This window comes from Scyliorhinus torazame, chromosome 3 (assembly GCF_047496885.1).
Source record: "Scyliorhinus torazame isolate Kashiwa2021f chromosome 3, sScyTor2.1, whole genome shotgun sequence".
Classification (NCBI taxonomy): Eukaryota; Metazoa; Chordata; class Chondrichthyes; order Carcharhiniformes; family Scyliorhinidae; genus Scyliorhinus; species Scyliorhinus torazame.
Window position 1 is genome coordinate 79,991,059 of NC_092709.1, and position 15,890 is coordinate 80,006,948.

At 46.6% G+C, this 15,890-nt stretch overlaps 1 protein-coding gene across 3 annotated transcripts in view; it reads left to right on the forward strand.

The window, feature by feature from the left end:
* Positions 1–2,832: 2,832 nt before the first annotated feature.
* The window catches only part of LOC140408536 (very long chain fatty acid elongase 6), a 159,154-nt gene continuing 146,096 nt past the window's right edge, over positions 2,833–15,890 (forward strand). Inside the window, exon 1 of one of the 3 annotated variants that reach the window (XM_072495902.1) lies at positions 2,833–3,131. In XM_072495902.1, coding sequence (XP_072352003.1) covers positions 3,049–3,131 — 83 coding nt within the window. In that variant the 5' untranslated portion in view covers positions 2,833–3,048. The remainder of the gene's footprint in view (positions 3,132–15,890) is intronic. The other 2 variants (XM_072495900.1, XM_072495901.1) reach the window with 2 other exon arrangements.

The window sequence follows — 15,890 nt, forward strand, 5'->3', positions numbered from 1 at the left end:
GTGCGGAGAATCGGTGGCATTTGCGCCGGTGCGTTTGACGCAGCGCTGGCCACGGGCCGCTGGAATTGGTGGGGCCGCCGATTCTCCGGCCCGCATGGGCTGAGCGGCCGCGCGGATATGACAGAGTCCCACCGGCGCCGTTCACCCCTGGTCGCTGTCGGCGGGAACCCTGCATGCAGGGTCAAGGGGGCGGCCTGTGGGGCGGGGAAAAGTGATCCTTCACCGGGGGGGAGCCTCCGATGGGGTCTGGCCCGTGATCGGGGCCCACCGATCGGCGGGCCGGCCTCTCCCCCCCGGGCCTACTTTGTTGCGCGGCCGGCCCCTGAACACCGATGCCATGTTGAGTCAGGGTTGGTGCGCTGAAGAAGACCCCCACGCATGCGTGAACCACTCCAGCGCCGTGCTGGCCCCCTGAGGGGACAGAATCGGTCTTACCCAGGCCCGTTTCGCGCCATCGTGAAACGCAACGGCGTTCACAATGGAGCGAACACTTGATATAGATATAGAACATTACAGCGCAGTACAGGCCCTTCGGCCCTCGATGTTGCGCCGACCTGTGAAACCACTCTAAAGCCCATTTACACTATTCCCTTATCGTCCATATGTCTATCCAATGACCATTTGAATATTCTTAGTGTTGGCGAGTCCACTACTGTTGCAGGGAGGGCATTCCACACCCTTACTACTCTCTGAGTAAAGAACCTACCTCTGACGTCTGTCTTATATCTATCTCCCCTCAATTTAAAGCTATGTCCCCTCGTGCTAGACATCACCACCCGGGGAAAAACCTGGGGCGAAATTCTCCCCCAACGGCGCGATGTCCGCCGACTGGCGCCAAACACGGCGCCAATCAGACGGGCATCGCGCCGGCCCAAAGGTGCGGAATGGTCCGCATCTTTGGCGGCCTAGCCCCAACATTGAGGGGCTAGGCCGACGCCGGAGGAATTTCCGCCCCGCCAGCTGGCGGAAATGGCGTTTGTTGCCCCGCCAACTGGCGCAGAAATGCGGCGCATGCGCGGGAGCGTCAGCGGCCGCTGACAGTTTCCCGGCGCATGCGCGGGAGCGTCAGCGGCCGCTGTCAGTTTCCGGCGCATGCGCAGTGGGGAAAGTCTCTTCCGCCTCCGCCATGGTGGAGGCCGTAGCGGAGGCGGAAGGGAAAGAGTGCCCCCACGGCACAGGCCCGCCCGCGGATCGGTGGGCCCCGATCGCGGGCCAGGCCACCGTGGGGGCACCCCCCGGGGTCAGATCACCCCGCGCCCCCAGGACCCCGGAGCCCGCCCACCCCGCCTGGTCCCGCCGGTAAATACCAGGTTTGATTTACGCCGGCGGGACAGGCAATTTCTGGGCGGGACTTCGGCCCATCCGGGCCGGAGAATCCAGCGGGGGGTCCCGCCAACCGGTGCGGCCTGATTCCCGCCCCTCCCCAATCTCCGGTACCGGAGACTTCGGCGGGGGCGGGATTCACGGCGGCCTACGGCCATTCTCCGACCCGGCGGGGGGTCAGAGAATGACGCCCCTGGTCTCCATTTTGGAGAATCGCCCCCATTATGTACAGTTTTGGTCTCCTCACTTAAAGAGGGATTTACTTGCGTTGGAAATAGTTTAGAGAAGGCTCACTTGACTGGTTCCTGCGATGAAGGGGTTGTCTCATGAGGAAAGGTTGAGCAAATTGACCTATATTCATTGGAATTTAAAAGAATAAGAGCTGATCTTATTGAAAAATAAAAGATTCTGATGGGACGTGACAGGGCATATGCTGAGAGGCACAGTTTCAAAATATGTGGCCTCGCATTTAAGATAAAGATGAGCAGGAATTTATTCACTGAGGTACAGTAATCTTTGGAATTCACTGCCCGAAACAGCAGTAGAGTCTGGGTCAGTGTCTATACTTAGAGAGATTTTTGATCTATAAGGGAGTCAAAGGTTGTGGGCGGGGTAGGTGCGCGGTTGTGGAGGGGATCTCGATCCCAGGACATTATTTCTCGGAAAAGCGGGAGAGTTCTTCCCGGCCAATGCTTGTCCTTCAATCAATACCGAAAAACAAGTGACTCAGTCATTATTGCATTGTGGCTTGGGGTATCTTGCTGTGCACAAGTTAGCTTCAGTGTTTTTTGCTTTCCAACATCGCGAAAGTACATCATTTTCTGTAAAGCACTTCGGGATGTCCTGAAATCATGGGAGACATAAAACAAAAACGCAAGTCTTTTCTTGGTTGATCCTGGGATAAGTCTTGGCATTTCTTGCTGCCGCACATGCACTTGACCAGAAAAAAATATTCAGCGTGGCATTACGTATTGCAACAATAACAGTGCCATTTTCTTTAATTTTATATAATCCCACTCCATTCAATCTGAACCGAATGGCATAAGAATAATAATATAGAGACAAGAAGGCCGTATGGGTACTTCAGCCTGCTCTGCCACTGAATCTGTCACTGATCCTCGATCTCATCTCTACTTTCCTGTCTGATCCCCAAATCCCTTGAAGTCAAATAATGAAAAAAATAACAATTTTTCGACCCCAGTCGGTCTTGAAAGTATTGACGCCTGAGCCTCCACGGAGCCCTCAGGAGGGGTACTGGGCTCCCAAAATTTGCTTCGAGGGAAGCAAACGATTGAAAAGTTTGTCAATATTCTTTGTACTTTTTTTTCGACTCCCCTCCACCCCCCCCCCCCTCCATTGATTACAAAAGGAAAGTAATTTAGAAAAGGGTGAAAGAAAAGGGTGAAGAAATCCGACTGAAGGAGGGTGTGGACCAGGGATTTGTCTTGGTAAAACGTCACTTGGTAAGGGCGGGCGGTAGGACCGCGCGGAGGCCGGACCGGCTCCAGCTCGGGGCTGGTGTGTGAACTGGGGAAAGAGGAGGAAGCGAATGTTGAGCGGGCGAGCGCGCGATGCCTAATCTGCCCATCAATCAGTGCAGAGCGGCAGCAGGCAGGAGGAGGAGGAGGCAGGGCAACTTCCTCACAACCAGCAGTTGTTAGAAACAGTATTGTGGGGGGGTGGGGGGGGAAAACAACAACAATTTAAAAAAAAAAAGCTGGGAGCATGTCAGTGCTGGCGCTGCAGGAGTATGAATTCGAGAGACAGTTCAACGAGAGAGAAGCCATTCAATGGATGCAGGAAAACTGGTGAGTGATGCTTGCTGTGGATGAAGACTTGCTGCCGGGGGAGGGGAGACAGGGATGTGTTTGCATTTGATCCTTCCCGCCCCATTGTGCTACTCCCAGATAACGCCAAATCATTTGCTTTGTTTGATGTATCTTTATGCTTGAAGGGGGAAACAGTCTGGGGGCTGCTGATTTAATCCTGCCTCCCCGCCCGCCCCTTGTATCGCAAGGAGCCTGTCTACCTGCTGCTGGGGGCTCGCGAAGCACTTGTGTTGGCCACTTTAACCGGCTGCCTTTCAAGCAATTAATTTCCGGCTTTCTGGATCTCTTCCCATCCTTTCACACACACACACTGTCAAGACGTTGTATCTGGTTCACCACCGACATATCGGCGACCTTGTGTTGGATAATAAAGATGTTTTTGGGGGGCGGGTAAGTCTTCTGAAAAGCAGCCGTCTTCTCTTTTTTTTAGTCCAAATCTGAGGGATCTTTCCTATTTCACTACAAATTTTCAGAAAATCCTTGAGCAGACATTGAAACACGTGCAAGGCAGCCCGGCGTGAACCGCCCCCTACCTGCTGAAGCAGGCATTCACGTCAGGTCCATTTTATGCCAGAACGGTCCCAAAATAAATCAAAGGCACGAATTTACACTAAACAGATGCAATTAAGCCATCGACGCTTAACCATTTGCCATGGGGAGCGATCTTACTGGAAACATTGACTTTCCATGCCCTGCTAAGATAGATGTCAGTCCAAGATTTGTATCCAAAGTGTGTGTGTGTAGGAATGCATTTGGAATACAAAACTCACTGATAATTGTGGGCTAGTGTCGAAGTTCTTCACTTCAGTCATGAATACGAACAATCTGCTATATCTTTGTCGCTCGTACCCATTTCATGATTGATCCGGTTTAAATGAACCACATTCGCAGTCCCGTGGAAAGAGTTGCACTAGCTGAGGCAGCAGAAATTGTGTAATAAAGCAAGTCTGTTTGATGAGTTGTCAAACTGTTCGAAGAGTTGTCGATAGCCTTTATCTGTAAACGTTATATTTGCAAAATGTGTAGCTGCACTGTAGTCTGTTTCCACTAAAGCTGGTATTAAGCAATATTCTAGACTCCTGGATTATACCTAGGTACCAGTCTGACCTTGGTCGCAAAATCTACTTAAAGCAAAGTTGTTTCCAGGCCCTTATGACATTACTGTCTGTTTGCTGGAACTTAGAATATATATTATAGTAAATCCTCGTGCATGCACAAGAGGGAAGCTAATACAAGCAAAATGCTGGAACTGCTCAGCAGGTCAGGCAGCATCTGGTGAGGGAAATGGAGTTAATGTTTGGAGGAAATTGAAACTATTGGCTTAAAAAATAGAACCCTCTCCTCCACACTTCCTTTTAATTGTGCATCTGTGGCCTTTCCCACATAGTTGTACAAATGGGTACTGACCTCCCTGGGGGGTGGGGAGGAGGTTGAACATTTGGGAAAGTACTTTGATTTATAAATTAAACATACACACAGGTATGTATTGATACATCAAAGTGTGATGTGATTAGATATGTAAAATGACTCGCTTCCTCTCCATAAAATTGGTTGCTTATCACAGAATGTTTTGAAATATTAAGAGTTTCCGTATCTGGCCATTCATTAATCTGGGCATATTTATGTTTCAAATTGCCAGTGTCATCATTTCACAAACGTATATTCAGAGTTTAGAACAAGAAGTAAACTTTGATTTGCAAGCAGAGTAAAATCATATTTTTGTACCAACCTCCAACCAATATGTATCACCTTGGTTTTTGGTAAATCAGGTGATCCTACAATATGTAAAACATATTGGTAACAATTTAGAGGAGGATTGCAATGATTTTAGTTTGAGGTATAGGGTAGAACTTAACATGTAGTGGGGACATTTGGAAGATTCTGCCATCTGCCATGACAAGGATCGACTGTTTTTCCCATTTACAATGGTTAATATACTTTTTAATAAACTTAAGAGTACCCAATTATTTTTTCCAATTAAGGGGCAATTTAGCATGGCCAATCCACCCAACCTGCGCATCTTTGGGTTGTGGAGGTGAAACCCATGCAGCCACTGGGAGAATGTGCAAACTCCACACAGACAATTTTCCAGGGCCGGGATCGAACCTGGTCCTCAGCGCTGTAAGCAGCAGTGCTGACCACTGCGCCACCGTGCCACCCTACAGCGGTTGGCGTTATCTCTGTTCGCATACAAGTATTGAGGGAGTACTTTTTAAAAAGTGTTCAAAGCAAACAGGTGAAGTAAATGTAAATGTCACTCAAAGGTTTTTCAGTCTAATGATTAGGATCCAGACTTTGATAACATCTCCTTTCAATGTTTGCTTTGCAGCCTGGTGCTAACCAAAAATAAGTCAGTTTCTGCAATGATTGAAATTTGCTGTTATTCTTCTGTCTGAAACACAATTGCAGCAAATGCTTGTAATGATAAAGAGGGATAATATCCCCATGTTTTGTTTTAGCTCATTTGAGCAAAATGATTGCTGTTTAACTCCAGCATTGCCCTCCCTTGCACTTCAATCTTTCCTTGCGCTTTTCACACTCACTGAATACAAACCTGTTGGTCCTGTGCTGTACCTGAAACTGTAGCTGCTGTGGATTCCAGGAGATCTTTTGATCATGCCAAACACCTTAGTTTCTCACTTAAAGTGGAAGTGTGTTTTAGCATTTTGAGTCTTTCATCCTTTGTGAAAGACATTATCAAGGCTCCCTTTGTGAGAATTGACTTTCTGTTTTGCAGCAGAAATAAAACCCTGCAGCCTAAAGTTTATTAAAAAAAATATTGTAGTTGAGCATATCCTTGTGCGATTAGCAATTGGAATTGACTGTTGGGTACTCTGGTCACTGATCTATGTTAGCTCTTGGTCCACCAACTCTTCAAATTTAAAATTGTTATTCTTGTGTTCAAATATTTCCAAGGCCTTGATCCTTCCCTATCTCTAACTTCCTTAAGCCTTCCAACCTTTCAAGAATTCATGTGTTCCTTTTGTACCTCCCTCACTTCTTTCGCCCCGTCATTGGCAGATGTGTCCCTTAGCTATCCTAAGCACTAGCAATCCCGCCCTAAATCTTTGCCCTCTTTTGACACTCTAAGAGCGACCCCTTTGAGTAAACATTTAGTAACTTGCCCTTTGGCTTGGTCTCAGATTCTGCCTGGTCATGCTCTTGCTAAGCACATTGGGACTGTGTCAAAGACACTCTATAAATGTAAGTTGTTATAATTGAAATGGGCTTTATTGTTAGTGTAGTTTTCTACTTAGTGTACACAAGAAGTACCTGATTGTGACAGGTACCTTCCAGTGAATTATGCTTCATTTTTGCCTTGCCTGTTTAGAATATATGTGGACATACACAAGTTTCCTGCTGTGAAATTAATGAATGAAAAATATGTCATCTAAAACTAGCAGTTGGTGATATAACTGTCAAAAGACCAACATTATTTATATTAAGTAATATTTTAATGGAAGCATTCATATGTGCATTTTTAGCAAAACCCTTTCACGGTGAAGTATGACTTAATACATAAACTGAAACAAAAATAAGTTTAGCCACTTATTGCATGAGAGAAATTCTACATGAAGGCAAAGTTCTAGGTTATTTTGTTTTTTTGCAATGCTTTCATTTTCTGACTGTCTCAGCCATGTGCTATAAGCACTTAATGTTGCCCTGTTTAACTGTGATCGGCTGACCAATACTGATCATCATCTGATGTCTTCTGACAGAAAAGTGGCCAATCAAAGAGCAGGAGCCCTGTTCTGACTGCTCCAAGCTCATCTGCATGAGGTTACATCACAGGAGGCTCGTCTGATTCCGGCAGTTAAATGTCAGGCAGTCATGTTCCTAAAAGTTTCTACACATTGTCTCTGCATGGTTTAACTTGTCTCCAGGTTAACTGTTTCAGTACTGAACGGACTGAGAAGCGTCTATTTAAACTAATTTCTGACGGGCGAGCCTTATACAAACGGCTGTGTACAAATGTAACGAAAGTAAAACTGCAATCTGATCCCGAAAATTCTAATTATAGTTTTGGTATTTTTCCCTATGGTAGAAAAGTAGGGCTAAAAGGAATATCTTTTACAAGTGCTTCCAGAGCAGCATGTCTGCTGGCAATTGAACACAAAATGTATCCTAAACAGGACACTTTGTTACATATGTAAATCTTAAATTTTGAGTGCTGCTGAAGGGCAACCTGAAACTGATGGCTACATTCCACTCTGCAAAGTTCATGGCCCAAGTAGCAGTTAAACTCTTGAATAGGTTATTTTTAACAATTCAGACTGGCCCTGCATATACACTGGCAGTTATCCCATGGCATAGTCTGCTGGGAGGGTGGGTACTGCCACCCTGTCTAAAAACTGGTGAGACAGCCATTTGAAATTTGTGAGGGGAACCTCATGTGCCTGGTTTGTGCCACTGCCAAACTGATGCAATTTTCAGACAGGCAGTGTGCCAGTATTGAGCAGCTGGATTAAATAAAATCCTGCCGATGCTGGAAACCTGAAATAAAAACAGAAAATACTGGATAAACTCAGCAGGTTTGGCAGCATCTGTGGAAAGAGAAACAGAGTTAATGGGCGTGTTTCTCTGTCCAGATTCTCCCGTTTTGCCAGCTGGTCAATGGGGTTTCCCATTGTGGGGCAGCCTCACGCCGCTGGGAAACCCTCGGGATGCCGGCAAAATGGAGAATCTCGACGGCGCAGAATTCAGCCCAATGTTTTGAGTCTGTATGACTGGTTTTAATTCTCAAGTACCAACGGACAGAGCATGTGCCATGCACAACCTGCCCAGTTACACTGGTTCTTGAATAACCTAATCAGTGATCCTTAAAGTGACCGGTGGAGGTTCCTCAATAAAATGGCCCAGGAAGCTTTTATTGTCGGCCCTCTGAGGGGCGCTCCAAGAACTTGCTCCCCCACTGGGTCTGTCGGCTGGCTCAGTAGGGGAGCTGGCCACGTTCCCACCCTACTATGCCAGGTGAGGTGCAGCAAGGTGACCATAGTTCATTTGTTAATGAGGAAGTTTGGGTCTTGCTGCCATTACTGGGTGGGCAGTGTGGCTGCTGCACTGACTTTGTGCTCATTGTGGGTGCTGATTGAAAATAATCTGCCTGCTTGCTTGTCATCAATAAAGTTATGGTAAATGTTGCATGCAGGAAATAAGAGCAAAGATTCCAGGAAGTGCACTACATCCAAGATTTTTAATCTATTGGGTATTTTGCTTTACGTTCTAGTTATGTGTCCGATACACACTGGGTGTTAATGCTTTGAAAACAAAAACCATATAGCGGCCTGGATTCTCTGCTTTGTGACCCTGGAAATGTGAATCATGATCGGGCGGAGAATTGAGGGTAATCCAAATATTGAGGTTTGCACCCTGTGCCGATTCTGACATCATGCTCCAGTCCCTCGCTGGTGGCAATATTGATGATTGCACCCCATGCCAGTGGGTCCATACAAAACTGCTATTTGCATGACTTTAAATAGCATTAGCGGCTTGGACTCTTCATGCTCCACTCTTCCATAATGCTCTGCCCCTCTTAGGCGGAACTGGCTCAGTCTGCTATTGCTGAAGTCTGTCTTTTAAACGGACCTCTCTGGTATTACTTACAGGCTCCTGGCTGCTGACATTGCTGAGTGCTGTCTGTGCCTTTAAATGCTCAGAAGCCCTCTGGCCATCTGGGAGCTCACCAAGGCCGCCCCACTGGACACCCTCACACCCCAGCTGTATCATCAAGTGCATGGACGTGGTCAAGCTTAATCAGGGGCCCACCAGGTGTTGGCAGTCCTCAGAAACACTGCAGCGGAAGCAAGGGATCAGCAGATCTTAGCCCAACCAGAGGATACTGTGGCCTGTTGGAACCCTCCCTGATGCTCTGCCCCTCTCAGGGAAGAGGCCTCACCAGAGACCCTTAACCCTCTGAATCACCTGCTCTCTCCTCATGGTGAGGCTGGCAGCGCTGACTGTCTCTGCCACCACCTCCTAGGTGGTGTTCAGGAAGTTTAGCTTGAGTCTGTGGTCTACCCTGGGGAAGAGTGTGTTCCTCTGCTCTCACTGGCATGGAGCTATGGGTCCACCTTGGACTCACAATCTTGGGGAGCAGGTTTTTTGTGAACCATCTTTGTGGCTGCAGTGAGTGTGGTAAATGGAAAGTTTAAAAACAGCTCCAGCTGCCAGGCTCTTTAGCGCTAACTCCGACCCCAACGGTTACAACGCCTACTAGGCTGGGATTTGCTCTGAATTTGTACCTGCAGTGCTGGTCCATTTGTGTGTCCTGACTCGCTTACCGAATAGCGGCCCCAACGGGAACGCGAATAACACGCTACTCAGTCCCGGCGGCAACACGCAGTCTCCCAAACAGAGAATTTTGGCCAGTGACTGGTGTTCAGACTTGACAGCACTTATAATTGCCCTCTGATAATTAAGAACAGTGTTCTTAAAGGGGACAGCTAAATATCACAACCATTCTCAGGACCTACATTATGTGCAAGCAGAATCACAGGAAATCCGAGATTGGTAAATCTTCCCGAGGTCATGAAAGTTGGTATAAATAGCGGCTGGTGCAAAGTGCCAGCTGTGATTCTGGAGGTGGCAGGCAGCATGTCATAGGACTCTGCTATCTACTGACACTGATCATGATCTAGTCTATTAAACCTCTTGGTGTTGTAGAGATACATTTTGTAAACTTCACTCAAATTTACGTCTAACACAAACTACAGTATCATATTTTTATTTGTTCCATCGCTATTGATTGTTACAGTGCTGCTTGTGATTTTAATTTTTTAACCATTACAGCATAGCTGTGTTTTCTGCTTTTAACATAACTATTAAATGTTACATTACTCTGTATATTTACTACAGTACTCTGAATGGGGGCACGGGAAGTGTTATGCCGAAGATGTTCCATCTTATTGGAAACTGTCTCAGGCTGAACCAGATTGTTTACACCTTCTGTGTTATATTTGACCCTGAGATGAGCTTCGTACCACATATGCGTGCCATCCGTGAGACCGACTGTTTCCACCTCGGTAACATAATCTCTAACGTGACCTGATTCTGCGCCGATCTCAACTCATCTGTTGCTAAAATCCTCATCAGTGTTCTTGTTACCATACCGTTACACTTGCCTGTTTTAGTGCAGTCCTGACTGGTCTCCCATGCTCTACCCTCCGTAATCTGAGGTCATTCAAACCTCTGCTGCCCGTATCCTGATTTGCACCAAGTCCCTTTCACGCATCAACTTTGTGCTTGCTGACTTACAGTGGTGTGTTGATGCAATACCTCACATTTAAGATTCTCATCTTTGTTTCAGATTCCCCCATGGCCCTCGCCCCTGAGCAATTTCTTCCAGCCCCACACTCTGACATATCTGCACTCCAATTCTGGCCCCTGGAGCATCCCCATCTTCAATCACTCCATTGTTGGTCACTGTGCCATCAGCAGACATTGCCTTAAGGTCTGGAATTTTCTCCTTAAATCTCTGTACATTGCTCCCTCTCTTTACTGCTTTAAAATGCTCTTTAAAACCTATCTCTTTAACCAAGCTTTTAGTAATTTGCCCTAATATATCCTTAGGTGGCGCAGTGTCAAGCTTTGCTTGGTAATGCTCCTGTGAGGCACCTTGGAGCATTTGACTATGTTAAAGGCTTTATGTGTCAACACACATTGGCCAGAATCTTAAGTTGCTTGGGCGGTTGCATGCCTGACTCGGAAGCATGTGAAATCGTGTGAGAAGGCTTCAGGCGCGCAACCTGACGTCATTGTGCACTTGTGTAATATTTTGGTTGGCGGGGGTGCGCGAGAGTCAGAATGAAATGAAAATCGCTTATTGTCACAAATAGGCTTCAAATGAAGTTACTGTGAAAAGCCCCTAGTCGCCACATTCCGGCGCCTGTTCGGGGAGGCTGGTACGGGATGCACCTGCCGACAATCAAGCAGGCACTTTAGTCCATTAAGGGGCCAATTGAACGCAATTTTATGTGGCCTGTCTGCTTTTAAAGCTGGAGGACAGCCTTTATGTTTTAGCTGCACGCTGGGTCCAGGGCAAGATGAACCGTCAGGGCTGAAATAAAATTAATAAGTATGTTCTGGGACTGAGATCTGTGTATAATTTTGCTGCCTTGACACTCATGGCATAGTTTTAACATCAATATTTATATTTCAAGGGTTGCAGCTTCTTGAGACTGCCGGTCTCCTGAGGGAGCACAGTAGAAATGGCAGCCCGCAATTTCCTTGTTCTTGGTGCCCACCCTCTTCCCGCCAGTGTTTAGGTTTCAACAGAGCGTGTTTCATGCTGTATGGCCGTCAATTGACCAATCAGTGTGAAATTGCACTCTATGGCCAACTGCGGCCGGGAACACGTTTTGCGTCTGCTTCCGGGTTTGCCGAGTGTGCATGCTTGACAGATGAAAATTCAGGCCATTGTCAAATGCATTGACTGGGTTAGTTTTAATCAGCACACAAAGCAGCAATTTCAAGAGTTTCCAAGGCCAAGGGTGACTGAATGTGGTTGTACTAAGAGAGACAATCAGCTGCTTGACCGACCCAAAATAATTATTGCACTGAATGCAGTTTCAGTGGTACCTTTGTAATTGGCATGAACAGTGATGGTGGATGGTTATTACCATTTTCCTGATGTACACATTTGTCTAGGATAAGCTAGGTTAGTGTAAGTGGAACCGGTTCGAGGGACTAACTAGCTTAATCCTGTTCCTATGTGGTAGGATCTGTATATAAATTCAAGTCATTTTATTCAATGGCCACTATTGGTAGAATGTGCTAGCATTTCTCTGGAAGGAACTATTTTAAAAATAAAATGATTGAATACAAACCTAACCCAACTAATGCTGCCTATCTCCCTCCAGGCCTGCTGAAATGATAAAATATGCTAGAATGGGCAGGATTCTCTGACCGCGCTTTCCCAACGACTAGAAATTCCCGCTCAAGGACAATGGACCTTTACATGGTTTATGTTCTGCCCGTGGCGATCGTGCGGCAGGCGCGGCGGAAAAGTCCAGCCCATTGGGTGTGATTGAATGGAAAAAAAGAGTCCCATTTTGGGCGTGTTTAGCGGGACGACCACACTGTTAAATGGGACTCTGCTTCTTTTTCAGGTCTCGGCAAGGAACGCCCCGCCGAGGCCACATCCCGATCTCTTGATCCCCCACTGTGGCCTCCGGACCCTTCCAACACCCCAACTTACCAATTAAGGGGTCTTTGAGCTCCCCCACACCTCACCTCATAAGGGCAGGACATCCCCGGACCCGATCCCTGGCATGGGTAACCTGGCACATGGACAACTTGCATTGACAGCCTGGCACTGGCAGGGTACCACAACCAGAGTGCCAGGCTGGCAGTGCCAAGGTGCCCACGAGGCATCAGGAGTGTCAGGGTGCCACCCTGCCCAGAGCCCACCTGGGGGCCTCCGTTCGCCTGGGACCCCTCTCAGTGCTATTCCACCTGTCCCACGTTTGTGGAAACCAATGTTAAACGGCGCCAGAGCAGGGTCTCTGAGGTGAGGCCATTCTTCGATCCCGTGACTTGGGTACCTCCGGCGTAGACATATTCAAGTGAGACTAACCACTCACTTCAATATGCAAATTTGGATCACACCCATTGAGGGCGAGATCCAGGTCACGACACCCTGTTGATCTAGCGAGGCGTAACGAGCATCATAAATCTCACGAGAGGCCTCTCGTGAGGTTTAATGGTCTTGTTGCATCCCGAGTCGGGCGTGATGAGGCCAGTAGATCATGCCCATTGTTTTAGCAGCTCTTAAGCGTTGCGTGGAAGTGGTTTTAAATTGACAGCGGCCAGAATTGCGCACTCCTGCAGACTGTTTGGTTTTCCCCAGCTTCAATATACTGACCTTGGTAAAGTACCAGAAGAGTTACATAATTCAGAATCTTTGATTATATTGGCTCTGAGCTTACATAATGGAATACCAGTTTATAAACACCTACAGCATCCATATGAATTTCCTCTTTGTTGTTTAACCAGTGTTATTTTAAAAACAGGGGGCTGGATTCCCCGAGCCTCCACGCCAAAATTGCGATCGCCGTGGGGGTGGAGAAGGGGCGCCAACGACGAATTCCTGTCCAACGCCATTCCCGCGATTCTCCAGGGATCGTGGACGCGCAGTCTATGCGTCGCGGGTAGGGAGCCATTGACAGGCCCCAGTGGCGATTCTCCCAGGAAAACTGCCCGCGTTCCCGAAGGCGTGGTTCTAACCACGTTTTGTCTGTCCGGACTCAGTCCGCGGCCACCCTGGTTGGGGGCGGGAGGGGGGATCCTTCACCGGGGATGGCCTCACCGACGGCCAGGCAAGTGACTTTCTTAAGGAAAATCCAGAGTCAAACGCCTGTGTTTTGACGCTGGCATGGGGGCATAGCCCCATTATTGGAGACTCCCGCCCAAGTTTGGGCCTCTCCTGAGTAACAGAAGAGAGGCATTTCAGATGAATGCATTGAATATTCATGTCACAGTCTGGTTTCAGGATCTTTTTTAAATGAGCGGCGGAATTTATTTTCTCAGACGGGCGTTAGCATTCGGAATTCTCTTCCACTGAAGTGGAGACTGGGTCATTGAATAAATGACGTGCTGAGTTAGACTGATTCTCAATCAACATGGGAGTCAAGTTATGTGGGGGTGGGGGTTTATTGTCACGAAAATGTAGAAGAGGCCACAACCATCAGCCATTATCTTTTTGAATTGTGAAGCAGGGTTGATGGGCTGAATGGCCTTCTCTTGCTTTTATTTTTTATTGTATGCCCATATGGATAGTTTTTCATTGTGTACTGACTTGGCTACTGATGATAATGCAATAAACTGCAGTGATCACTGTCTTTAATGCTTCAGTGTGGCTATCATTGCACCTCAATTAAAAACAGTATCGTGGCAGTTCATGTCTATCATACTGGTTACCAGTTGTAAATGAACCTGAAGCTGCCACCTCAAACCCCAGTAACCGGTATTTGCTTGCTGCTCGATACAAGTTTCCAAAAATTCTCTCAAGGGCCCCTGCATATCTTCCCAAGTGGCCTTCATGTGTGATCCTGTATGTGAAGCTGTTCTGTTGTTTCAGTCAATCTGTTGTCACCTGTGCGCTTTCAAAAAAGGCTGCTAGATTGCACTGAGCAAAAGCCCTGATGGAGAAAGAGGTGTGAGAAGACAAACAGCAGGGAAACACGAGAATAGGCCAATGGAGCTACTGGGTGAGAGGGTGGAACCAATGGAGCAGTAAAGAAAGGCAAAGGAGCAGGTAAAGCTCAGGAGTGGTAGATAGTCTGAGACACAGGATGGTGGTGATCACAAGACAGATTTTAACAAGTCTCCCTGAACCCTCAGATCTTAACTGTCTCGTAACAAAAAACACCCTTACCTCAGCCTCAAGTCTAATATCATGTCCAAGTGGAGGAGATGGAAATATACCATTAAAAGGAGACAATTGCAAGATTTGATGAAAAGCAAAGTATTAATATCTGCTCAGTATAGGTAACATACAGAATGCGTATATACCGGAGTATATGGGCAGTTTGATAAGTAGTTTGCTCGAAATGTTTTAATAGTTTTTCAAATTCCGATAACATTAATGCATTAAATTGTAGTTAAAGAAGGCAGCAAAGCTGCACATCATATATTATAATTATCACTGCATTTATGCACAGAGTTTGATATGAAATTGTGGTCTTTTCAGTGGTACAAATCCAAGGATACATAGAGAAATTGTGTCCAACTTCTAGTGTGTTTTTAGCTATTGAAACGTTTGGTGCAGTGAACGCTCCATAATCATTGTTTTCTTTAGACTGATGGTTCGTCGAAATTCATCGCAAAACAATGAAAAGCGATTGCAAAGCTCTTCTATGTTCTGCTTCACTGTGTGCGACAAACTTTGCATCGTAGGTGAAAAGTTGATTGTCAGATATTTAACAATGCATAACCAAAAGCAAAAAGTAAATTTTCCACCTCGTCTTGTCTGAAGGAATACAGTTCAGCATTAGATGAGGAAGCATGATCAGGCAATGAGAAGGTATTATGCCAAAGAGTGTTGGTACCAGAATGCATCCCTCTTTGACACCACAACAAACTTCAAAATTGTCAGTTTGATTACCACCATACTAGATTGTAGGCTTCTCATCATTGTTGAAGGATCAAATCAGAATAAGGCGAACGTCACAGCAATCAATTCTCTCTAGCCATTCGATATGTTCCTTTCTGCTGATCAAGTCAGAAACTTTTGTGGAGCTATAAAGGCCTTGTAAAAAAAAGGGATTTTGATTATATAAGTATAAAAATATTGGTCCAATATAAAATATCTGGTCGGTTAAACTAGTGTTCTGAAGATTGCGATCCGATAGAGGGCTGTCATTACTATTTCTAAACAGGGGTAAGACCACTTGGTGTACATCAAGTAGTGTTTGTTAAACATGATTGGGGTTGGTGGATTCAGGGGTGTGATGAGTCCAGTGCTGTCGTGACAACGTGGAAGAGGTAAATAGCAGAGAATAGTTTCAATCCATCGACCTCTGGGTTACAGGCCCAGCATGCTTCCACTGCGCCACTCTGCTACCTTGCTGTCGGGACAACACAATGCAAGAACTGAAACGTGCTTAGTCAGTCATCAAATACAGAAAATTTCAGTTGATGTCGATCCTGTGGAAACCGCTTGGAGACCTGAAAGTGTCCTACAAACATACAAATTAGCAGCAGCAGTAGGCCTCTGGCTGTACCTTCACCGCGCCAACA